This window comes from Typopeltis vanoorti, chromosome 26, assembly GCF_054136105.1.
Source record: "Typopeltis vanoorti isolate ZY-2024b chromosome 26, IOZ_Tvanoo_1.0, whole genome shotgun sequence".
NCBI lineage: Eukaryota > Metazoa > Arthropoda > Arachnida > Uropygi > Thelyphonidae > Typopeltis > Typopeltis vanoorti.
This window is the reverse complement of record NC_143574.1, coordinates 8,302,892-8,329,261: the sequence shown is the minus strand read 5'-3', so window position 1 is coordinate 8,329,261 and position 26,370 is coordinate 8,302,892. Positions and strand designations below refer to the sequence as shown.

Here is a 26,370-nt window from a genome sequence, read left to right as displayed (position 1 = left end):
ACTGAATTTATCTTTGCTAAATTATTATAAGGTTGCTTAACCTCCCTACTGGCCAATGTGTGGATGAAATAGCGACACCAAATTGCACTTCTTATCCATGTTATTCAATGGGTTTTAGAGCGTCGTATCCAGATTTATCTTAACGTCTATAGACGTTGTGGCTTGTTGGGAGGTTAAAGGTTAAAGATAAATAACAGAGATCTCCACATAACCTTAAAGGAAGGAGAATAGGCTATGACTTCTGATCTAATGTCAGTCCTTACCAGCACATGGTGCAACTCGTTACTAGGTATCTACTGAGTGCTGTGAATCAATGAGGGTTGGTTTGCACTTTGGGATTTAGCTGACCAAATTAGATTCTGTATTGGCTAAAAAACACAAATGAACATGATGAAATTTCATGCCATCCAGGGCTTTGCCAATTAAACAAGGCCAACTGCTCTTTTCATGAGAGAAGCAGGCTGCTAAACAGAGAAACAAAAAATCATCTACTAGAACAAACTCATTATCAGCAAAATGAGATCTTGAACCCTGAGTTACAGAGCACTACAGGGTTTTAAAAATGAAAAAGAGGATTGGCAAAATACTGTCATCAGCAAAGCTGTGAATAGGATTGGATGTCAGAGGTCGAAGATCATTAATCTATAGGAGGAAGAGTGTGGGTGACAGCACTGAATCCTGTGTATACCATCATTTATTGAAAAATATAATGGAAGAAAACCATCAACCCATGAGGAATGGGGAATATCATAAAATAGTAGCTTGGTAAGAAGGCCACAAGGAAATGCCAGAGTCGAGGAAATGGCTTGGAAATATTGAGGTGAACATGCAAGTTTTTTTTCAGACTTTTCCTTAGCTCAAAGTGGTTGTTGGCAAGGATTTTTGCTATGGAAGGATAGTTGCAGAATCCATATTGATGATCATTAAGTAATTGTTGGGTCTCTAAGTAGTGATGCAGTTGGTTATTGATGACCTTTTCCATTATTTTTGAGAATATCGAAGTCAGAGCGATAGTTTGATTGACCTCTTGCTCTGATTTTTTATCTCCCATTTTGGAAACAGGCAAGGTTTCCAAAAAGGGAGATTTCCCTAGAACCTGGAAACCTTGCTTCTAGGCTCTAGGGTGGATGCTAGATGAATATAACAGCTTAAAGAGATGAAGTAGGACACTTGTGAGTTCTGGAGCACAAACATATAGTTTAACAGGAGGAATACCACCAGGGCAGGGAAACACTTATTGGTATCAAGGCGAAATTTCAGAGGAGTCATTCTGTTAAATAGTTGGAGGAGGAGGTTTACCTTATCTTTGGGTGAGGTACCATCATTATGTGAGATGGGTGGAAACATGGAAGGACAGAAGTTGCATCCCACAGTCTTAGCAAGCAACCAGAAGGATACAATAGGACATCAGAGCAGATGCTAGGATCAGAAGAGTGGAAGTAATAATAAGACCATGGAAATTGGGCATAGAAGTCCCTGAGGTTATCCTAATTGTCACTGTGTAGTGCCACTGAATACAAGGCTATGAATATTGGGAGAAGGCTTATTTGTTACAAAAAAGACAGGGATAAGTTTAGAGCTGGACTTTCCAAGATAAGATCTAGCATCAGCAGTGTATATGGAGAGAGAGAGATAATGTACATCCTTGTCTCACACCAGATTTAACATTAAACCATCTTCCTGTACTTCCTTCAGTTCTCACTGCTGACTTACAACTCAAATAAAGACTAAGTATTGCTTGATATAATGCCCCATTGACACCATATCACTGCAGCGTATTGAATAGCTTCTCTCTTGGCACCTTGTCATATGCCTTTTCCAAATCGACAAAACTTAAATACAGATCTTTGTTGTATTCCCATGCTTTCTCGACTATTTGTCGTAAAGTGAAGATCTGATCCTGACAGCCTCTATTTGGCCTGAATCCAGATTGTTCTTCACCTAGCTATTCTTCCACAATTCTTCTCAACCGTTTCCCAAGTATACTTGCACAGATCTTGCCAGGAACACTCAGTAGGGAAATACCTCTGTAATTTTCACATTCAGTTTTATTTCCCTTTTTATATATGGGTACTATGAGAGATCTACTCCAATCATCGGGAATTCGTCCCTCTGTTCAGGCTTTCTGAACTATGCAGTGCAGCCACTGTAAGAACTTTTATACCACCATACTTCAGCATTTCTGGTTGAATATCATCTACTCCTGCTGCCTTTCCACATTTCAAGCTTTTGATGGCTTTTTCTACTTCAAGTATGGATATGTATTCCTGACTGCATGCCTGGTCAGTGTTTTTTATCACTGTGCTGTCATCAATGCTTGTTTCATTTAGCAGTTTTTCAAAGTAATTACTCCATACTTCAAGGATATCTTTTTCTCCTGTTTTCATATCACCTTTATCATCTCTAACTCCTTTTACAGCACTCTTTCCTCCATTCCTAAGCTTCTTCAACAACCTCCAGAATATTTTGCCATCTTCTTGATATTTATTTTCTATATTCTTGCCAAAGTCCTCCAATGACTTTTGTTTAGCTAGTTTTACACACTGTTTAGCTTTCTTACATTTGTCTCTGTATTCTGTAAGAGTAAAAGCTGACTTATTTGACAGGAACTTTTGATATGCTTTCTTCTTTTCCTTCACTGCCTCTTTAACTTCCTGTGTCCACCAGGGAGTTCTAATTTTTTTATCCTTGCACACAACCACACCACATGCCTCTCTGGCAGAATCAATCAATGTTTTCTTCAGAGTTTGCCACTGAATCTCCAAGGTTTGATTCCTGTTCTCAAACTCTTTCATTTTCTTTTCAATAATCTTTCTGTATTTTAGTCTACAGTTCACATCTGAGAGCTGCTCAACTTTTATTCGCTTTAAAATTTTCTTACATGTTATTCTTTTCAATATGAAATTCAATTTTATCCTGCTCAAGACTAAATAGTGATCACTTCCAATTTCAAATCCTCTGTACACTCTGGTGTCCTGCACCAGGGAGAAAACATCACTATCAACAATAACATAGTCAATGAGACTTTTCTTATTCCTAGCCTCTTCTCTCCATGTGAATTTGTGTACATTTTTATGTTGGAACATTGTGCTAGTAATAACCAGTCCATGTCCTGAGCAGAAATCCAACAGATATTTGCCATTATTATTATTAGCTTTGCGCTTTTCTCCAAATTTTCCCAAAATATTTTTGTATGCCTCACAATCATTTCCTACTCTGCTATTCCCAACAAGGACCATCTTTTCCTTTTTCATTGTGTCAGTTGCTTTTTCTAAAGCCTCAAAAAATTCCTCCACTTCTACCTTAGTAGAACCTTCTGTGGGACCATAGGCACAAATAAGTCTCATTGTCCAGTTCCCCATTCTCATATTTGCCCACATTACTCTACTTGAGACTGACTGCCATTCAAGATGATTAGCCTCGTATTTTGTGTTGAATACTATGGCTACTCCTTCTTTTCCTTGATTGTCATTGCCTGAATATAACATTTTGTATTTATTGCTCAGAAAGATCTCACCAGTTTTGGTCTTTTTTGTTTCAGTCACCCCTATTATGTCGATCTGGTACTTATCTAATTCCTCAGCTAGCTCCATTTCTTTGCCATTCAGGCTTCTTACGTTGATAGTACCGATCTTTAACTCTGGTGATGTTGAGTTGGGGTTTGTTTTCAGATTTGTTCCAGTAGCTGACTTTTCGCTGTTCGCCCTGGTTCTCTGGCAAAAACAACGGGGGCCTTGTTTAACCGGGCGACGTCCCAGCCGGCATGAAATTTTGGCATGTTGTACCATCATTTTGGTGTAACCAATAAGAATACAATTTGGTCGGCTAAATTCCAAATTGCCAGCCCATCCTCGTTTGTTCAGTATCAAAGTAGATACCCAACAGGGTGCACCACGAGAAGGTGAGGATTGGACATTAGGTCAGAAGCCCTGGTCGGTTCTCCGCATCCTTTAAAGGCTATGTGGAGGTCTCCTCTCAGTTATACAGCTTTGACCCTTAAGCACCCATTTCTCTGAACATATAAACATGAGATATAACTCGATATAACATGAGATATGATATATAACTGGAGTCTGTGGCTCACCAAGGCAGAATCACCTGTTATGGTTTGATCCCATCCATCATTAGGGTATATAGATAGCTGCTGTACCTTTTGCACATTGTTGAGAGTCTTTATGTTGAAGCAAATGAACTGGCTCTATCACTTAGACAGAAGTCTATTAATTATGCCCTAAAAATAAAGTCTCTTCCAGAGCATCCTGCTGGACTGGTCTCTTTATTCTGCATTGTGAAGCTCTCACACGTCAGACTGCATTTGTCCTTTGGTATACAAATTAAAGAGGATAAGGAAGCTTTTGGCATTAATTTTGACAATAATGCCTGCACCAAACATAACAGCATTGTTCTATGGCAGATTTGCACTCTATCCTGTAACCTTTCATTTTGTCATCGTATGAGACTTCTCTAGTTGATATTTGACCAGAAATGCTGAAGTTGGTATAAAAGTCTTGCAGTGACTGCACTGATAGTTCAGAAGGCCTGGTCAGAGCGACGAATTCCCGATGATTGGAGTAGAGCCCTAAAGTACCCATATATAAAAAGGGAAATAAAACTAAATGTGAGAATTACAGAGGTATTTCCCTACTGATTGTTCCTAGTAAGATATATGCAAGTATACTTCAGAAACGGTTGAGAAGAATTGTAGAAGAAAAGCTTGGTGAAGAACAAGCGGGATTCAGGCCAAATAGAGGCTGTCAGGATCAGATCTTCACTTTACGACAAATAGTCGAGAAAGCATGGGAATACAACAAAGATCTGTATTTAAGTTTTGTCGATTTGGAAAAGGGCATATGACAAGGTGCCAAGAGAGAAGCTATTCAATACGCTGCAGTTATATGGTGTCAATGGGGCATTATATCAAGCAATACTTAGTCTTTATTTGAGTTGTGAGTCAGCAGTTAGAATTGAAGGATGTACATTATCCCCTCTGTTATTCATTATCTATATGGATCACATTATGAAGGAAAGTGATATTAAACACGATATCAAAATTGGAGATGTTAATGTCAGCTCTTTGCTTTATGCAGACGATGTTATACTTATCAATAAATCCACTACGAGTCTGCAAGATTCCTTGACTAAATTGAATAACTGTTGTAATAGATATGGTATGAAGGTCAGCATTAAAAAGACAATGAAAATAGGCAGAAAATATTTGAAAATGTCAACTGCATCATGAACGGAGAACCTATGTAACAAGTAAAACATTTCACCTACTTAGGCATGATTTTTAGTGAAGTTGGTAAATTAAATATGGAAATAGACAACGGAATCAATAAAGCTGGTATAGTAGGAAGTCAATTGAATAGATTCATATGAAATAAGAGAGAAATTAGTCGGTACACTAAATTAGCTGTATACAAGATAGTGTTCAAACCAGTTTTAACTTATGGATCTGAGAGCTGGGTCAGAAGTAAAACACTTGACCAAAGATTTGAGACCGCAGATATGAGAGTCCTGAGAAAGATTAGAGGTGTGAACAGGTGGCATCAATGGCAATATCATATTAAAAACGAGGATATTAGGAAAGAACTTGACATTGTCAGCATCCAGGAATGCGTTAGCATAGCTAATCTCAGGTGGTATGGTCATTTAAACAGAATGGGCTAGAAAAGATTAGCAAAACAAGTGTTCTCTGCCAGGTTGGTAAGAAAACGACCCAGAGGAAGACCAAGATATAGGTGGTTTGATAGGGTACAAAGTGCCTTAAACGACCGAAATATAAGATCTGATAATATTCGTGTCTTGACAAGTAACAGACTAATTTGGAGGAAAATTGTAGATAGGAAGTTAGTAATGATGTAAATTTTTCATGTAGTACTATCATATGCTGTACACCCCTTGAGTGTACATGGCAGAATTTGATGATGATGATGACAAAATGAGAGGTTGCAGGATAGAGTGCAAATCTGCCATAGAAGGATGTGGATTATACATTGAGAAGGTAGTTCTGTAAAGAACTCAATGAGTCTGTATGAATTACGCTTTTTGGCAGCAGTTTATTTTATTTGCACACGTGCAAGCTGAATGGTGTGAAACTGATATATAATCACTGCAATCAACTGGGTTCTGTTTGGGATTACGAATGTCAGGAAATATAGCAGCACAGTCAATACAGATCTCTGATCTTGAAACATCAGTATAGATGGGCAAGAAATTAGAGTGGGCTACTTGCAATTGTGTAATGCACACAGACCAGTCCACTCTTATTTCTTGCCTATCTATACTGATATTTCAAGATCAGAGATCTCTGTTGACTGTGCTGCTATGTTTCCTGACATTCGTGATCCCAGTTGATTGCAGTGATATATATCACTTTCATGCCATTCAGCTTGCACTTGTGCATATAAAAGAAACTGCTGCCAAAAGTGTAATTCATACATATTTGCCATAATTGCCAATGACATTATGAGTGAATTATGCAGTAGCAGTGGTGTGAAATTTGTGGATGTGTGGAGTGAGTTCGATGAGCGAAAGGATTTGTATAACATGGATGGTTTACATTTGAATGAATTTGGTGTACGGAGACTTGAAAAGGTGTTGAACTTAGTGGAAGTGGATGTGCAGAATCAGGGAAACTCGAGTTATTAAGGTGGGGGGGGGGATATGCAGACTTTAGGGAGACAGTTGAGTGTATGAATGTGTGTAATATGCCCAAGCGAGTATGAAAGACAACAAATCAGAATGGGATAGTTAGTATAAGGCATCAAAATAGGGATGGGACAAATGGACTTTTGCAATTCATGTATACTAATGCCAGAAGTATTAGGAACAAGAAGGAAGAATTTTTGGCCTTGGTTGGCACTTCCAGGCCACAGGTTATTGGCATTAGTGAACATGGCTGACAGAAGATATAGCTAGTGGGATTGAATGTGAGGGTTACCATGTGTTTAGGAGTGACAGGGAGAATAAAATGGGGGGAGGAGTGTTATTGATGATAGCTGATGAGCTACAGCCAAGGTGAATAGAAGTGGAACTGCAGGATAGAGAAAAGAGCACATATGAGGCTATTTGGTGTGAGATTGAAATTAGCAGAACAAAATATACAGTTGAGTGTTGCTATAGACCAGGTGGTGGAGATAGTATGCATAAGCAAATAGAAGAAATGAGTGGAAGGAGGGTAATTATTATGGGAGATTTTAACAATGGTAACATTGATTGGAAGGAGGAGAGGACACATGGGAGGAAGGAATTGGATTTTATGCAGTTATTAAGGGATAACTATCTGCGACACCATGTAATGGAAAATACTAGGAGTCAGAGCTTGGCCTAATTGCATCTGCGAATTTGGCTGTAACGAATATGACCATGTTGCCACCAATCGGTGAGAGTGGTCATATGGTCTTGACTTGGGAGATGGCTAAAGGTGTGGAATTTCCAATTAAGACAGGGTACGTATGGAATTATCGGGCTGGTAAGTATGACAAGCTTAGGAGTTTGATTGGTTCAGTGCCATGTCATGTAAAACTGCAAGGGCTAGATGTTGATAGTGCATGGGAGGCAGTTAAGAAATGTTTGCATTTCTTAACATGAGACAATGGCTGGCTGTATACCTAGAGTCTTAATAATAAATCAAGTTGGGGTTAAATGGTTGAATAACACCATTAAGCTTGAGCTGCAAAAAAAGAAACAACTATGGAGAGAATTTAAGGAGAAAGGTGACTGGCAGGCACATGAACGGTATAAAGTGCAGGCCAGAAGGGTAACGAGCGTAGTAAGAAAAGCAAAAACGGATTATGAAAGAACATTAGCCATGCAGACTAAAGAGAATCCCTAACAGTTTTTTTGATATGTTGCAAGTAAAAGAAAAAATGTATATGGTAGAATGATATGGCATGGGCAAGCAGGTTTTTCCTCCCGGTAACTCGGGTTTTTCGTCCCGTAAACTCAAGAAAATTGACCGTAGAACCCACATTATTTCAGACATTAAAATATATTGTGTTGGGGTTAGGGACCACGAGATGGCAGCACATTTGAGCCGTCTCTCTTCACTGTGTACCGCTTAATTAGTGATAGCCTTGGGCCATCTATCTCTGATTGGTACCAGTGGAGATTGAACTGCCCACTCAGTCTCCAAAAGTTAGATAGGGCTAAATGGCCTCGCCTACTCCCCGTATACGGGAATAAAAAGGCATTAGTTTTTTTTTTTTTTTTGTAGAATGATTTTAAAGAATGCTGATGGTAGTGAGGTAACCGAATCAGTTGATATAATTGAATTACTGAGCGAGCACTTTGCAAGAGTATATCATCCAGGTGGTGACATTGCAGGAATGAATGAGCCAATAGATTATACGGGAATTGTGGCGAATGAAGTGGAGGTGAATAGTCTATTACAAAACCTCAATGTCAATACATCTGTGGAATTGGGTGGTATACCAGCTCATGTCGTATGTGAAGTGGCTAAAGAATTGTCAGTACCCTTGACCATTTTGTTTAATTTGAGTCTCGGGTCTGGGTTAGTCCCGAGGGGATGGAAAGAGGGGAAAATAGTTCTACTGCATAAACGAGGTTCCAAGACTGCTGTTGTAAATTACCGACCAATTAGCATATCAGGAATCGTTGTCAAGGTCTTGGAGAAATTAGTCAAGAGAAAAATACACAATTGGATAGATGAAAATGGGATACTGTATGGGGGACAACATGGTTTTGTGAAGAGTAGATTATGCCTCAGTAACTTGCTCACGTTTTATAACACAGTGACGGCTGAACTGGATAAGGGTAATGGGTTTTGCAGTGATTCTACTGGACCTTGCTAAGGCCTTTGACAGGATAGCACATGGAATTGTAATCAGTAAACTGCAGGATATGGGGATGGATATAGGGTTGGTGAGATGGATAGGACAGTGGTTGATAGAGAGATATCAGAGAGTGGTTTATTCAGGAGTAGAGTCCAAAAGACGGCCTGTGACTAGTGGTGTTCCGCAGGGTTCTGTTCTTGGACCACTACTTTTCAATTTGTTCATTAACGATATAGGAAAGGATCTGAGAGGAAGTGTTCACTTGTTTGCTGATGATGCAAAGTTGGGTCGAGCAATAGTGAGTGCACAGGATGTCAAAATTTTGCAAGATGATTTGGATAGCTTGGAGGTCTGAGCTAAGGATAATGGATGTCAATTTAATGTGGCAAAGTGTAAGGTTATACATTTTGGGGTGAAATGATTAGCAGCATTATATCACATTGGTGGAACCATACTCCAGGAGATTAATGAGGCCAGGGATTTGGGAGTGTTGGTGGATAGGGAGTTCGAGTTTAGGGGGCACGTTGCAAAAGTGGCTAAATCGGTTCATCAAATCGCTTGGTTGCTGAAAAATACTTTAACATGCAGAGACAAACAAATTATTGTTCCTCTGTATCGAGCTTTGATAAGGCCCCATCTGAACTACTGTGCCCAGATATGAGTGCCAGGGTTTCTTCTTGATGGGGAGGAGGTGGAGAGGATCCAGAGACAAGTGACCAAGATGATAGCAGGTCTGTGGAATGAATCTTATGAGAACAGGTTGAAGATTTGTGGGTTGCAGAAATTGGTTGATAGGCAGAAAAGGGGTGATATGATTGAGATATTCAAATTACTGAAAGGTTTCTATAAGATTAATTCAGAAGATATTTTTGAGAATAGAACTGGTGGTGGGAGGTCTAGGGGCCATACATAGAAGCTGGGCAAGAATGTGGTTAGCAAGGGTGTTAGAGCTAGGTTTTTTACTTGGAGAGTGATGATTGAGTGGAATAAGCTGCCAGAGTCTGTTGTGGGTGCCATGACTGTGAATGAGTTCAAGACAAGGTATGATAGATACTGTGTGAATGTTGATTAGCTGTTCTTGACATGCTGTTAGGGCCTCCCTCGATGAGTCTATCGACTCACTGGAGTTGCCCGTAATAATAATAACAATTAGTTCCTGCGTCACCCCCCCACGCTCCCTTCCTCCTCCTCCCCTCGTTATAAACAGCCTTCAGCAGGATCATGGAATTGGAAGACATCCCAGTATCAAAACAAGGTATGTACAAAATTTTTCCACCTCTTTTATTCTGCTATAATTGCCTTCTATACTTGCCCATAATGCCCTAAAATATATATACCCTTTTTTGTGTAATTATAGCCAATATATTTAAAATAAGGGACACTCCTAAACAAAAACAGGCTATAATAGCTGTAATTATAATAATAGCATGGAAATTTTCCCATGCTATTATGGGAATTTTCCCAGAAACTGTACCTAATAATTAGTTCATTAAGCCATTATCGTTTGCCTATACTGACAACCTATTAAGTCCTGCAAGCTGTCCAAATCACCATGATTGATTATTACCCTACCTAATTTATCATCATCAGCAAACAACTGAATATTTCCTTTCAGGTTATTTCCTATATCATTATTATCATTATTACATTATTACTACATATTAAACAGCAATGGTCCTAATACCAAACCTTGCAGTACACCAGTAGTCATCTGTTTTCACCTCTATTCTGTCTCCCCATATACCACTTTTTGATATCTGTCCAGCAGCCACCCTCTTATCCACTTAATCAGTGTCATATCCATCCCTACTTGTTCTAATTTGTGTAACAGAGTTCCACGTGGTATTCAGTCACATGCCTTTGCAATATCATCGTGTAGCCATTTCCCTTATTCAACTCTGCTGTTACTCTGTTATAAAAAGATAGTAAATTAAAAAAATAAATAAATAGAAAATTAAAATTAAAAAAAAAAAAAGATAGATAGTGAGGCATGACTGACCCTTCACAAAGCCATGTTGCCACTCATAAAGTACCATATTTTTATTCGCCCACCTTGAATTCTCTTTTTTGACCAATTTTTCCAGTGTTATAGACTAATCAGTCTATAAAAATTATAGACTGATTAGTCTATAATTTGCTGCTGATAGAGCCTCCCTTATGCAAGGGAATTATTTTGCTCTCAACTCTTTTTTGGAATTCACTTGGAATAAGAGCAATTAATGTGACATTATAGTGATATACAAGACATGCTTCAAATCAGTTTTAACTTACTGAATTGAGAGTTGAGTTAGAAATAAAATAATTGATTAAACCCTAGTGACCAGGCATCATTGGAAGAATCAGATGAAAAATTAAGATATTGCAAAAGTAACTTGGCATCATTAGCCTACATTAGCCTCTGGGTAGTGGCCCTTCCCTTAATGCATAACAATAGACATATCCGCAAGGAGATGTGTTTTGCATTATAGGAGATACTAGGATAGGAGTGTTGGTAGCTTGCTCCACCTTTGCAACGAGTTGCCCTGGTGTGTACCACCTTAACCCAGTCCTGAAGATACTTTCAGGCGCAAACTTTGTTTGCTCACACTTGGACAAAGGATTAAACTAAATTTATTATTAGCCTACAATGCTTGTAGCAGATCTGATCTAAGGTGTCACCATCACTAAACAGTTTGGGAGAGGAAAGGTTCGAAAGCAGTTTGGTGGCATTATGGTGATGGAGCAGAAACAGAGGAAGACCAAGATCTAGATGGGTTGATGCTGTCAGCAGTGCCTTTTTTATTGTTGAACAAACTGTGCAAAGGATGCAGTTTGTGGCTTACTGGGAAGGGCAGCACATTGAATGGTACAGGCTGTGAATGCATAATGGGAGTGAATAAAAATGTGTTATTTATGCTTGTGTTGCTTTCTTCTTATATACACAGACAAATTACTACATCTACATTTGGTGCATCATACAAATACAATGACCCTAGTGGTGAATTTGGAGGCCCCCCCCCACATTTTTTTTTTTTTTTTTTTTTTTAAACTTTATATGTCACTTCTGCATGATGCATAATATTGTTGCAAGGTTTTGTGCAGCATTTGGATCACTAAATGGTGCTCCACAATGCATTAAACAGGGATATGTTAATTTTAATCATCCTTTATATTGATGAATTTGTAATAAATGTGCCCACCTGCAGATGGGCATGTTAATTACCTAGTCAAATGAGCTCCTGCCAGATTTGCAACACATGCAGAACCCAGCTTTGATGAATGTGTTAATCCATTAATGGATTAACACATTTTGCAACCACCATTAAGAGATATTAACTCAGAAGAGCATAATCACATGATTAAAAACAGAAAGATGCTCTTGTTTTGATCCATATAGAATCATAAGTTTGTCTGTGTCTTTGATTCACTTCAACCGGAAGTGTGGTTAAATATTTAATGCTATGCACAGATTCAAAAACTTATGACACAGAATGATGTAGAACATGATATAAACCTTTAAGACTGATCCTATCACCTTAAACTTTGCAGTATAAAGTAAGCAGCACTACATTCATGATTCACTCAACATGCATTGCTACCAGTGGTGGCTCATCCATAAGGGCTGCATTCAGTGCAGCCCTTATGGACAAGCTGCCACTGATTGCTATTATGATATCACATTCTCTGCATGCTCTTGTATATTGTACTTAATATTTGTATTAATAATTGTATTTATTTGTTGTGTTGCTAATAATAATGGCATATAGCATCAATATTGTGAGGTAATATATACTTCATATATATTACCTCACAAATTGGCCTGCTAAGTTATAATTGAGTGATTTTTGCAAGAATTTCATGATGTGAAATTATAACAAAATTACTATAACTATAATTACTGAAAATGACTACATAAATTACTAGTGAATCTCAAACCACTCGATTAATTTGTTAATGTTAACAACCCACTTAACTGTAGAATGTTTGATGACTACTATAAAAGTATTATCACTATTATTATAACATTATTATGGTAGTATGAAAGTATTACCAGTGACGGAAATAAATGTTTAAATTTTTAATTTATTTTAAGAATCCAAATGTTGATAAAGATATCAAAAAAGTAGATGTCTCCCTTCTGTTCCCTCATGGTTCAGGTGCATTGACTGCTCATATATAATAGTGAAGTTAAAAATAAAACAAGTACCTACCTTGTGTGAATTAAGAACTGTAACTGTTGTATATTAAGTAGCATGATTTTTCAAATTGATTAATTTTACTTTTCCTGCCTTTGTTAGGGTTATGCATGGCCTTTTTATAAACCTGTAGATGCCCAACTTCTTGACCTCCCAGATTATCATGAAGTGATAAAACACCCCATGGATTTGGGAACTGTAAAGGTGTGTAACTAACTACTTTTTTCAAAAATTTTTTATGTGTTTATTTATGTCATTCAGTTTGGAAATCAACAGCCTGTTTTATTATTATCATCATCATCATTGTTAGACCTCTGTGGAGTCAAAATGCTCATTGTGAGAGGTCCACTGTTACATATAGGTCATCATACTGAGCTTAAATGCATTCACTGTTCCATACTCACCACACTCTCTGGCAGTTCATTCCAGCCACCCCCACCAATCTCCATTAAAAAATACACACACACACACACACACAGTTGACCCTTGAACAACGCAGGGGTTAAGGGTGCCGGCTCCCCGTGTTGTTCGAAAATCCGTGCATAACTTTTGACTCCGTAAAAAGAAAATTTACTAATAGGCTACTTTTGCCCAGAAGCCTTTTGTTGTTGTTATGTTCCATCGAGTAATTTTCAACTCCTGGCATAGTATGTCCAAAGTATGACAATTTTTGCCTGATGATCATAGCTTCGAGGGAGCAATCTGGCTTTATTCTGTCTATCACTGATTTATTGGTTTGCTTTGCAGTCCATTGTATTCTTAGTAAGTGTCTCCAAACCAATAATTCAAATGCATGTTATCTTCCTTCTTTCATTCTTTCTCAGGGTCCAACTTTCACATCCATACGGTACCCAAGGGAATACCATTGCTTTCACGATTCTGATTTATTTTTAAAGATCTACCTTAAATTTGTCATTGCTTTCCTTCTGAGTAATATCTTCTTCTAACTTCTTCAGTACAATACCCATCTTTATCAATTTGGGATCCTAGGAGCAGAAAATTACTTCCATTTTCTCTCCATCTACTTCAAAATCATTAAGTTCACATGTTGCCATAACTTTGTCTTTTTGAAGTTAAGTTTAAGGCCATATTTAGCACTTTCTTCTTTAACTTTCATAATAAGTTCCTCCAAATCTCTTTGCATTCTGCTAGCAAGGTGGTATCATCTACATACCTCAAATTATTACTATTTCTTCCACCAATTTTAATTCCAATTTGAAGACTCCTCCAGCCCTGCCATTCTTAAAATGTATTTGTTGTACAAGTTAAACAGAAATAAGATACATCCTTGTCACACCCCTTTACCTCTTGTGAAATACTCAGTTTCTGTAAGATCTGTTTGGTCAGTAGCCTCTTGTTTACAATAAAAATTCCTCAGAAGGATAATGAAATGCTCTGGTACACCCATTATTCTTAACACAGTGTCACATGATCTACAGACTCAAAAGCCTTACTATAGTCAAGGAAACAAAGGTAGACATTCTTGTGATATTCCTGTGCTCTTTCTATTATCCATCTCACATCGGAAATCTCTTGTTCCTCTACCTTTTCGAAATCTTGCCTGTTCATCTGGCATTTCTCTCTTCATGAATGGTTCTAGTCCTCTCTGAATGATTTTAAGTAAGACTTTACTTGCATGAGAAATCAGTGCTATAGTTCTGTAATTTTCGCACTCTCTTGCATTGCCTTTCTTCAATAAAGGTATATAAACTGGTTTTTTCCATTCCCTATTTTAGCCAATGGCTAAAATAGTTCTGACCACTTCATTATGGAATGGAGGTTGTTAGTTTTCTGTTTATAATTGGCACTCCAATTACTGTGTATTTTTGCTTCATTTGTTATCTGAAGATGGAGCTAAATCTGTTTACCATCTTTTTGCCATAAGTATATAATTAAAATTTTACTAAAACTATATTTTCACTCAAACAGAAGTTAGAAAATAATAAAAACTTGAACATTTATTCACCTACAAGTGATATTCTATAGTAACACTTAGTAGCAGTTATTGACAAAACATTTTGATGAAATTGTGTATGGTTTTGATCCATATAGAATCATATGGATAATTATGGTTCAATAGAGAAGTCACATAAAAATGGGAGTGGGGGAGTGTACATAAATGGAAATATATCTTCAGTTTGATTTGAAAGTATAGCTGTACTAGTTATATCAGTTTATTTTTAAAAAAAATTTTTTTTTTTTTTTTTTTTTTTTTTTGTAGAATTTTAAGTACTCTTTACATGCATTTTTGGAATGACTTCAACAATTTTCTTCTTGATATTTACTGAGTTTGAAGTGACTGACAATTACTGTAAAACTATTTCACCATCATCACTTTTTTGATATTGTACCTTCAAGGGTATTTTGACAAATACTACACAGTTAAATGTATGTGACTACTAATATTCTGTCACTAGTTTTTCTTGAAATTCTTTCACTTGTCAGCACGCTACTACTGTGTACAATTTTATATTTCTGATTCCATCTATCTATAGATCTTGGTCTTCCTCTGGGTCTTTTTCCTGCTATCTTTCAAATACCTGAGTTGTTGTTAACCTTTGCATTCCAAGTCATGTTTAGCTCATCAGGTTTGTTTCAGTAATAAAATACCGTGAGTTGGCATAATTAAAAGAATTATAAAAACAGAAGAAAACTCACACAAAAATCTTTATTAATGTAAAATTTTTGCCTAAGTATCATAGACAACATCAGCACAAGATCACTTAATGGCAATTAAACAATAACAGACAATTCTAAAAGGAAACCACCTGAGTAGCTAATGTAAGATAACAAAAAAGGTCAATAATTTTTTTAACTTATTTAATTTATATGCAACAATTCCTCGATTAATGCACCTAATGTGTTCTTTAAAACAGGTGCATCAGTCGAAAACGCACTAATTAAATATAATAACCTATGGGAAAAAGTATAATTCGCTCCTGAAATTTCTTTTTTGACCCTTTCTGTTTTATAAAAGAATTAGGGTATATCTCAGGGCCTAGTTAAAGAAAAACCATGAAGCTGAAAGACAATAAAACATATTCAGAATATAAATTTATTATTCTACTTCTTAACAAAGAATTGAGCTAGGTAGTTTGGCGGGCATTCTGTTTCTTTTTTTTCATACAACTGACGTGATGGCCCTATTGCCTCTTCTACTATTTCTGCAAATTTTACTGTTTCTCTCTTCATCAGGGTCAGCCTCTAAGCATTGCTGCTTAAAAACTTCGATTGTACAAAAAATAGTTTCAAATTGTTTCTGTGAAATCTCTTTTGGGCTTGTCAGTGATTAAATTTTCTTCATATTCTTCAGGATCTTCTCGCTGTGCATCTAAATTTAGCATGTCGAAATCACTCAATTTCTCAGAATGAGATTTAATTAACTTAATTAAATTTAATTAGGCCTTGAAAGTGAACCTTCAACACCTTTTTTTTAGCCAATGACCATCCCACCCACCCCAATCCCTCATGGTACCCAACACACAGGATCACAGCAAAACCATCGGCATTGCAAATGTGATCTTCGTGCCACTTTTCAACTAGCTATCTTTATATGTTCTCCTCTTTATATGAAAACATCTTGGAGTGTATAAAGTTCCTTGTGTCTGCAAGTTAGTCTACTTTTGACATATTGATAGATCATTTAACATACTATGATTTGAAGAACATAAAAATTACATCCAAGATCATCTGTATGGCAAGTTGGGATTGGCAGAACATTCTCTGGATACTCTTTCACATAGGATCAGGTGGAGAAAAACATCTTTATAACATTTAAGTCATTACAAGTCTGAGAGGCTATTCTTAGTGTGAGCATCAGCTACGAGGGTGGTCTGAAAGGTTCTCGGCCTCTACCATAGATGGCAACACTATTGGCAAGATTTTTTTTTCTAAGTTAGTACAGCTGTCTGAAGCAAACGTGTTGTCTGTATCCCTTGAAATGGATAAAATTGAGTATCATGCGCTTATAAAATTCTTTGTAAAAGAAGGTTTAACACCAAAAGAAATTCATATGAAGTTCATAAAAGTTTATGGGCACTCTTCTCTTCCACCGTTTTCGACAGTTAAGAAATGAGCTGCCGAGTTTAAACATGGCTGTACCAGCATTGAAGATGATCCACGTGAAGGACGTCAAAAAGTGTAACAACACCAGAAATCATTGATCAAGTGCATGATATGGTATTGGATGACCGGCAAGTCAAAGTGCGTGAAAGTGCTGAGATTATAGGCATTTCAAAAGAACGTGTAGGATATATTTTGCATGAAGAATTGCATATGAAAAAGCTTTTTCACAAGATGGTTGCCGCACTTGCTCACAGCAGATCAAAAACACACTTGCATGAAAATCTCTGAACAGTGCTTGGAGCATTTTCACAAGAATAGAACTGATTTTGTGCGTCGATTTATTACTATGGGTGAGACTGGATTCACCAATACATACCAGAATCCAAACAGCAGTCAAAACAATTGACAGTGCCAAAGAAGACAAAATCGGTTCCAACCTCAGGAAAGGTCAAGACATCAATGTTTTAGGGTGCTAAAGGCATTTTGTTTATTAATTATCTTGAAAAGGGTAAAACAATAACCAGGAATATTATTCTGATCTTTTAACCAGACTACACGAAAAAATTTGGGAGAAAAGACCTGGTTTGCAGATCTTTCATCAAGACAATGCACCTGCCCACAAAATTGTTTTGGCAATGGGAAAATTAAGGGATTTGCACTATGAATTGTTGGAACATTCACCCTATTCTCCATATTTGGCTCACTCTGACTTCTATCTCTTCCCAAAACTAAAACTATTCCTCCCTGGTCAGCATTTTTCTTCAAATCAAGAGGTGATTGCAGCTGTAGAGGGGTATTTTGCAGATCTTATTGAGAACCACTGCAGGGACCGGATAATGTCTCTGGAGCATTGCTGGAATAACTGCATTAGTCTTAATGCATTTATTTCAGCGAGATTATGTTGAAGAATATGTTGAAAAATAAAAATAATTTTTAAATTATAAATCCATTTTTTCATTGTTAGGCCAAGAACTTTTCAGACCACCCTTGTATGAAGCCCTCTCCCAACCTCTACAAGTATTGTTGAATTAATTTACCAAAGATCTGGGAGACTCATTTTAAGACCTAATAGCCAGACTTCTATATTTGACTTCTCTATATTATATCTTCTTCTATATTTGTGGTGTTCAAGGCTATATATAATGAATGGTTAGTTTATTTAACACTCCTCTGAAATTGGTGATTTTTGTTTGGTTTATTTCCTGATGCTTTCTTGCAATACTGTAACAGTAAAGTAGTACCATAAAATGGGCCAAACGCAAACAAGAATGATACAAGTAGCAACAAAGAGAAATTCTAGCTTGAATAATGAAATTTTTAACAAGGAAGTTCATTCCAATAATCAAAATCATGCTATTTCAGAAACTAATGAGAATTCTGAAGATGAAATATCCAGAGCAAAACAGATTATTAGCCGAACAATGAGGGAAATTGAAAAATTTTAAAAGGACAAGAAAGATAAGCATCAAAAGGAGAAATAACACAGCACAGTGCTGAATCACCTACGATATTGCAAAAAGATAATCATATGGATAAAGTTGATTATTATTATTAAAAAAATAAGATATTGTAATGGTATGGAGATTCAGTTATAAAACATGGTTGATTACTGTCACTACTTCATATTTTCCAGGAGAAAAATCAAAAATCCAATGAGCACAATTGAAAAACTGAAAAGTAAAAGAGATGAGATTTCTGTTAGGTACACATGGTTTTAATAGTGATAAATATGATATGAGAGAATATATGAAAGGATTGCTGTAAAAGGTGAGAGTAAAAGTGTGAGTGAAAATTGTTAGTATATTACCATGATATGATAGCACAGGGTTAAGAAGTGCTATGATGCCAAACAATTTGATATGTAGAAGGAATGGTTGAAAGTTTTTGGATGTGTGGAGTGAGTTTGAAGGAAGAATTGATTTATAAGATGGATTGACTGCACTTGAATGCATTTGGAATCAGGAGAAATTATTGGTATCAGATCTAATATGAAGATTCCGAGAAACTGGATTATGATGGAAGAATGGTGAGAATTTATGCATAAGAGCGACCAGGTTATGCACCTGTGTTAATGATACCAATATGCTTAATTGTGAAAGGATCATGAAGAAAGGATGATTGTATGCTGGTCCTGTTAGGAATAAAGTACACTAGTGGCCAAAATTGAAAACTTTTGTATTTCTGAGGTTTGATGGCTCATAACACCACTTTTTTTTGGAGTAATACCATGAAATTATATATCAATGGAAAGATAATTTAATCAAGAATGTAATGCAATAACCTTTATGAAGGATTTTTTATTAGATTTATTAGATTTATTTCTTCTTTATTAGTTATAAAGAAGAAAAGTGAAACACATAGAAAAAATGAGATACACAAAAATTCTCACAATGTGAGTTAATATTTAGTTGGGTAACCTTTAGCGTTAATTACAGCCTTACAATGCCTTCCCATGGAGTGAACCAAGTTTTTTAGTTCTGCAGCTGTTATAATGTGAAATCAAGATTGAATTATTGCTTCTGTTAATTGGATTTTATTGGTGGGGTTGCTTCTGACTAACAAGTTTCTTTAGTCGGCTCCTTAGATTTTCAATTGGGTTAAGGTCTGGGCTATTCCCAGGCCATTTCAGTAGTGGAATATGATTATCTTGAAACCACTTTTTTGCACACAGCAGCAACATGACATGGAGCTGAATCCTGTTGAAATATAAATGCTTCATTATCTTGGAAAGGATCACGTGCGGAAGGCTTCAGTTTGGAATCAAGTCTTTCTTCTTCTTCCTAACATGGAATTTAGGCCATGTGGACTGTTCCGGTCTCATGCCATCTCTTCCTTGGTTTTCTGATTCTTCTTTTTCCACTTATTTTGTATCTGTATAATATTTTTGGTAGTCTGCTGTTGTCCATTCGATTTAAATGTTCTAGCCATTTTTGTTTATACTGTCTTATATAGTAATTAATTGGTTTTATTTTCAGGGATTGTAAGATTTCTTCATTTGTTTTGTGGTCCCACTTGGTATATCCAGCTGTTTTTCTGAGGAACTTCATTTCTGCTGTTTGAATTCGTTTTTCATCTTTCCTTTTCATGGTCCATGTTTCGCTTCCGTATAGTAGAGTTGGTTTTGACAAGACATTATATAGTCTGATTCTAGTGTGTTTTTGTACCAGGGATGGCTTAAATATAATAAATATATTATTTTTGGGCATTTATATTCCCATTAATCACGCAAATTCTGCCCGCACCTTTGATGTCATACAACCCCAGATCATAACACTGAGTGGGTGTTTCATGGTAGGTGTAATGCAATCAGGATGCAAATCTTCTCCGATTCTTCTCCTCACGTATTTTATGCCATCACTACCAAACAGGGAGATTTTGGTCTCCTCACTCCAAATAACACTGTCCCATTGTTCCACTGTCCAGTTAGTTAAGATGGGTTTTAGCCAGTTTAATCTTTTCAACCTTTGTTTTAGAGATAAAAATGGCTTTTTTCGTGGAATTCTAGCATTGAGACCAAATTCCTGCAGTCTGCGTCAAACTGTCCTTGCACTCAACTTCACATTGTATTGTGCGATTTCATCTTGTATACACCCAGATGGTTTTCTTCTTTCACATAGGCACAGTCTCTCAATTCTTCTGTCATCACTTGCTGTTTTGCATCTTTTCCTGCCTTTACCAGTATAGTTTTGTAGTGACTTAGTCTCCTTATACCTCTTCAAAAATTTAGAAATGCCACCTTTGGTTAAGTTTCCACCAATTTTTCTTCTAATTTCTTCATAACTGTAGCCTTGTTCACTTAATAGTACTATTTTACATCGCTTTCTGGGTGACCAGTCAATTCTTCACCATTTCTTTAATTTTATTACGTTTTACAAGCTCACTAAATGAAAGAACACAAAAAAACCCAACCAACTTGATAGCAATCACATAACACACTGACAAATGTCCTCCTCTCAGCTCCAATACATGACATCCATAGCTGAATCCTACTGTGACCTTATCGACTCATTGCTAAAACAAGATGACACCTGATTGGCTCTCTAAACACTCATGCTCATTGGCTACATTCAAATGAAGGAATAAAACTACTTCATCTCAACCTAAGCAAGTTATGCTTCTTTTTTCTGATTATTTGGCTATAACGTTTCATAGAATACAGATAATTGAACTAACTTTGTTGCATTACATTCTTGATTAAATTATCTTTCCATTGATATATAATTTTATGGTATTACACCAAAAAAAAAGTGGTGTTATGAGCCATCAAACCTCAAAAATACACTTTTTCCAAAAGGTTTCCACAATTTTGGCCACTAGTGTATGTACAAGGATGTCTGTATAAGTGAAGCATCATATATCAACAAGGATCTGTAAGTTGTCCCACATATAAAGTACAAAACTTATGCTATATATACAAATACAAGGAGTATTAAGAAAAATGGGATGTTGCCATGATAAAGACATTTTGGCCTTGGATTATTGGCATTAGTGAGACCTGGCTCTCAGAAGTAGATATGCATACTATCTTCATGACTGGGAAAATCGTATATATAGAGGCTAATGACTTAACATCAATTGCCTTAGTAACCCATAATTGCAACACACATATACTTATAGACATGTATGATGCTATGCATTGTGGGAAGGGCCACTACTTTGACCGGTTTCTACCTTTATTGAGGTAAAAAAGTAAAGGGGTGCTCATCACAAGCCTAGAGTAGTTAGTGTAGGGGTGCAAGAGAGCCTGATAGTATTAGGAGCAATAAAAGACAGATAGGATGAGTGATAGAGAAAAGATCTCAGCTCTTTTATATCATCATATAGCTAAAGGCTATCAGTTTTCCTTTTTCACCAATCTCATATAGATGAACAACCAAAATACTGTTGAAGACTTGAGGTCTCATCAGTGGGAACTAGACCCAGAAGTGATACCAGGGTTGAAGTAATGAGGAAGTTATATTTCCATATACAAGTAGCCAAAAGATATCACACCTTATTACTAAAATATTCTGGATTAGAATAGATGTTTAAAGTTTTTCTACTTGATTATATTATAAATTAAAGATGCCAAGAAATTATATTCTTGGTTTTATTCTTTATCAAAGTTTATGCATGAAGTTACTTTATGACTGGACAACTCATATTGTTCCCACTTCTTCAAGTTAAATTGACATGTAAGGATAAGGAAGTCACTTTACCTCTTTACGAGACTTTGATATGTTTTCATCTGGACTACTATTGTGTGCAGATCTAGTCTACTAGTTTCCAAGTTAATACAAATACAGTGAAGGGGTGCAAAGATGAGTATTAAAGATGATATTTGGGGGGGGGGGGAATGATATGATAGAGACCTACAGACTTTTGAGAAGGTCATACAGGATACCAGTAAATGGAATTTTTCATTTCATGGAGGATGAGGTGAGGGCATGCATGTAAGTTGAGAATGAAGACAATCAAGAAAGGGATGAGAACTTGATTTTTCTCTCGTATAGCAGTTCATGATTAGGATGGCTTACCTTTGTAGACATTGAGAACAAATCGTGTGATTGAATTTGACCTCTCTTCGATGAGTCCCTTACTGTGTAGTGTTTTTCTAATTCATCATCATAATTTTTGAGTATTAGCAAGTTTTAAAGTTGGGGTCCAGTAGCACTGTAGGTACTACTTTTCCTTATGAACACTGTTGCTATATAGCTCTGATATCTTACACTGTGCTGCTTCTTGTTTTATGGTATTTTTTTTGTCTGGCATGAGTTTAGTTATTTATTTATTTTTTATTTTTAAATCTATATTGCATTATTCTGTCAAAGTGTATCTCATGTTATTATTTTCTCAAATTCAGACTATTTGTATTTTAAGTGTAGACAAAGATTTAATTTGCAGCCAAAAATATTACAAACACACATTAATCAGAGAAAATAGTTATTTTTGTAGTTAATAAATGTTAAAGATGGTTTCTTTTTCTTTAAAAGTCAAAATTTTTTTTTTTAACAGCAAAAAATGGACAACCATGAATATAAGATACCAGAAGAATTTGCTGCTGATGTAAGGTTAATATTTACTAATTGTTATAAATATAATCCACCAGATCATGAAGTTGTGGCCATGGCAAGAAAGCTGCAAGTAAGCAAAGAAATCCATTGAATTAAGTGTATGTGCAAGAGAGAGAGAGAGAGAGGAGGATAATTATTTCAATTTTCATTATTTATATCAAATTCTCTTTTTGCTTAATTAAATGTTAACTTTGCCATCAGTAAGTGCTTACACATTTGGGTCTGGTTTAAAAATTGATGCAGTACTTTTAACTAATATACTGGTCTTGTTATCCTGGAGGAGATTGTGTCTCTGCTTTGCTGCCAAATGTCTGAGAGTTTAATGCATTGTGTAGTAAATGCATTCTGTTATACAGCAATATATCACCACCTTACTTATTGGATATCTGCTTTAATATAGATGAGTACGTTCACATCGCATACTTAGAAAAATTAGAGATGGAAACTTAATCATCATATAAATTTAAGTTTCTGTCTTTAATTAGATATCTGAAGTGGTGGCCTGAAAAGATTTTTTGGTCTCTGTGGCATAGTTCCTTTTTTTTTTTTTTTTTTTTTTTTTTTTATCAACCTCTAAGTAATAATATGCAATGGGTTTCCAGTCTTTTCTGGGTGGCATCGTATATATACTGAAATAATGCAACATGATTATTTCATTACTAGCTTCCTACCAATAATTTTCTTCCATGTTGGGCTGTTATTTGTTAGGTCTCCAGATAGTCAGATTTTACTAATTAAGTGATCCACCTAATTTTTTTTCCTGGTATTAAATAGCTGTTTTGCTAACTTTCTCTCCCATTTTGTTTAAGTGATCCTACCATTTTAGGCTAGTTCTGTTCATGCATTACTGAATACTAATGGTGTCAAGTTACTTTCTACATTTGACTCTCGCTATAACAAATACCATTATAAAAACTGTTTAAAATTCCCAACCCAAGTCCCATAAACATGCTATTCTAAAGTCAGCCTTATTGGCTGTGTGGGTAGCCTCTCTGCTCTCCAACCTATTAGTTAGGTATCTCACCAGAGGCTTGGATGTTTGTTGAATGTTGTTAGATGTGAAATGAATATCACCAGCTGTTAAGAGCACTGTTCCACAACTTGGAGACCTGGGAAGACTGCAAAGGTTCCATGTTGGTCTTCTAGGGTAGGATTTGCAGATTGTATAAAAAATATTAAAACTATAAAAATTCTAAAAAAAAAAAAAAAAAAAAAAAAAAAATGTTGTGAGTAGAACTCACATAAAAAGGAAATCTACTATATCTAATCTTATAACAAATCATTCTGGCAGTCTGCATAAGTTTTGCTATAGAGTGTCTCAACCATAATATCTTAATTTAATATGATTCTGCCACTGATGCTATCCACATTCTCTTCTTTGATCAAGTGTTTTACTTCTAACCCAACTTTCAGATCCATAAATAAAAATTGGTTTGAACACTAATGTACTGCTAGATCTGATGTTTACGTTGCTTTTGTTCCATATACAGTCAACCCTCACAATAGCAAACTCAGAAGGGATCACAGGAATAGTCTTTAATGGATTGCATTGTTGGTGTGAGAGAAATGAGTTTTTATTTTTCTTTCTTTTTTCTTGTGGACTATTAGAAATTACTCCCTTCATTCTTGAATAGTATAACTCTAAACTCCAAAATAAAAAGAAAATACCTGAACTACAATTAAGTCTTGCTTCTCTTCAGTTATATAAACATCATTATCCTTTATGGACAAAACTCCTGGAAGTTTGGTCTCCTGCCTCTACAGAACTTTCATTCTCTCTTGAATTTACACACAGGAGGAAAACTAACACAAAACTGCTTCCTGTATAACAGCAAAACATAAACCAGTCCAATTCTTCTTGCAACTATAATCATAGAACACTGAATGTCTTTTCTTCATCCAAAACACTTTAGTAAAATTCACGTTCTATATGAAAGTAATAGGAAGCTCCATTGAATTTACTTTCTATATGAAAATTTCAACATTTCATTGAAGAAATAACTAAGAAATCATATCAATAGCTTCAAATTACCTTTAATAATAAGAATCCTAAATAAAACAACACAAACTTGACTGCTTCCATTTCGTCTTTATATATTGAGGACACAGAAGCTTCACAGTTCTCCTCCTGTTGTGGTCTCTTTTCCTTCTTCCAAACAGCTGAATCCTTAGCTATGTCTATTAATGCTATTTTCATTTCTTTGCATGGTTGGAAATGCAGTAGAGCAGCAGCTTCTCCAGTCCACCATTGTGTACTGACATTACTGTTTTCGGTACTGTGCTTGAAAACAATGATAAAATTCTTTTTATAGTGCAGGAAAGTTACTTTAAATATTTAATTTATTTAATATAATAATATCAGAGTTATATTAAATAATATAAATATGAAATTTATATTATTATATAATAATATAAAATATATTAAAAATATAATAATAATTTAATATTTTGTTTATCTGATATCCGATATCATGTGATATCAGATAAAATAAACAGAAATACACCTTAAAGCCACCTTTAAACCTGCAAAATTAAAGAACTTATTCAACCCATTCAAGGATCCACTCTCTCTGCTGGCCTACCCTGGAGTGTACCGTATTCATTGCACCTGTAATTTGTCCTATATAGGGGAAACAGGACTCACAATTCCTATCATAAGAAAGGAACATAAACGACACATTAAATATAATCACTATGGTCAAGCTGGCCTTTCAGATCATGCTCTGAACACTTTACATACAATTGACTGCAAAATGAGCTGTTGTTTACATCACACCAAAACATGGTATGAACGTAAATTTAAAAAAGGCCTGTGAGATTCTTATCAACCATCCTAATCTTAATAATGAGGGTCTAAAAAAAATCCCAAGAATATGGAAGGCACATATTCTACCCACTTAACCTTTCTCCCTAAGAGTTAATTATAAATAGGACCATAGATAGAATATTAAGTCATGTTAAATTAGGGTATAATTTTTACGGTAATAAAACTATCTATATGAAAGAATGTTTCTCTGATGTCTTAAATAGAATATAGCTTTGATGTAATTATTTTATTTTTGCTAGAGGTCAGGCCATTAGAATAACCGTTGATCAAATCATTGTCTCTTTAGCATGCTCTGTGAAACATAATTTAGCTTATCTCTCTCTCTCTCTCTCTCTCTCTCTCTCTATATATATATATATATATATATATATATATTATGTGTGTCCTGGATAGTCAAAACGTTGGAAAATTAAAAATTATTATTATTTATAACACAGTTGTAGATTTCATAA

At 35.8% G+C, this 26,370-nt stretch overlaps 1 protein-coding gene across 8 annotated transcripts in view; it reads left to right on the top strand.

The window, feature by feature from the left end:
- LOC150092301 (homeotic protein female sterile-like) overlaps positions 1–26,370 on the top strand; it is a 579,681-nt gene that overhangs the window by 242,348 nt on the left and 310,963 nt on the right. For all 8 annotated transcript variants that reach the window (XM_090415148.1, XM_090415149.1, XM_090415147.1 and 5 more), the window contains 2 exons: positions 13,076–13,177; positions 23,033–23,161. In XM_090415148.1, the coding sequence (XP_090271274.1) occupies positions 13,076–13,177; positions 23,033–23,161 (231 nt within the window). The remainder of the gene's footprint in view (positions 1–13,075; positions 13,178–23,032; positions 23,162–26,370) is intronic.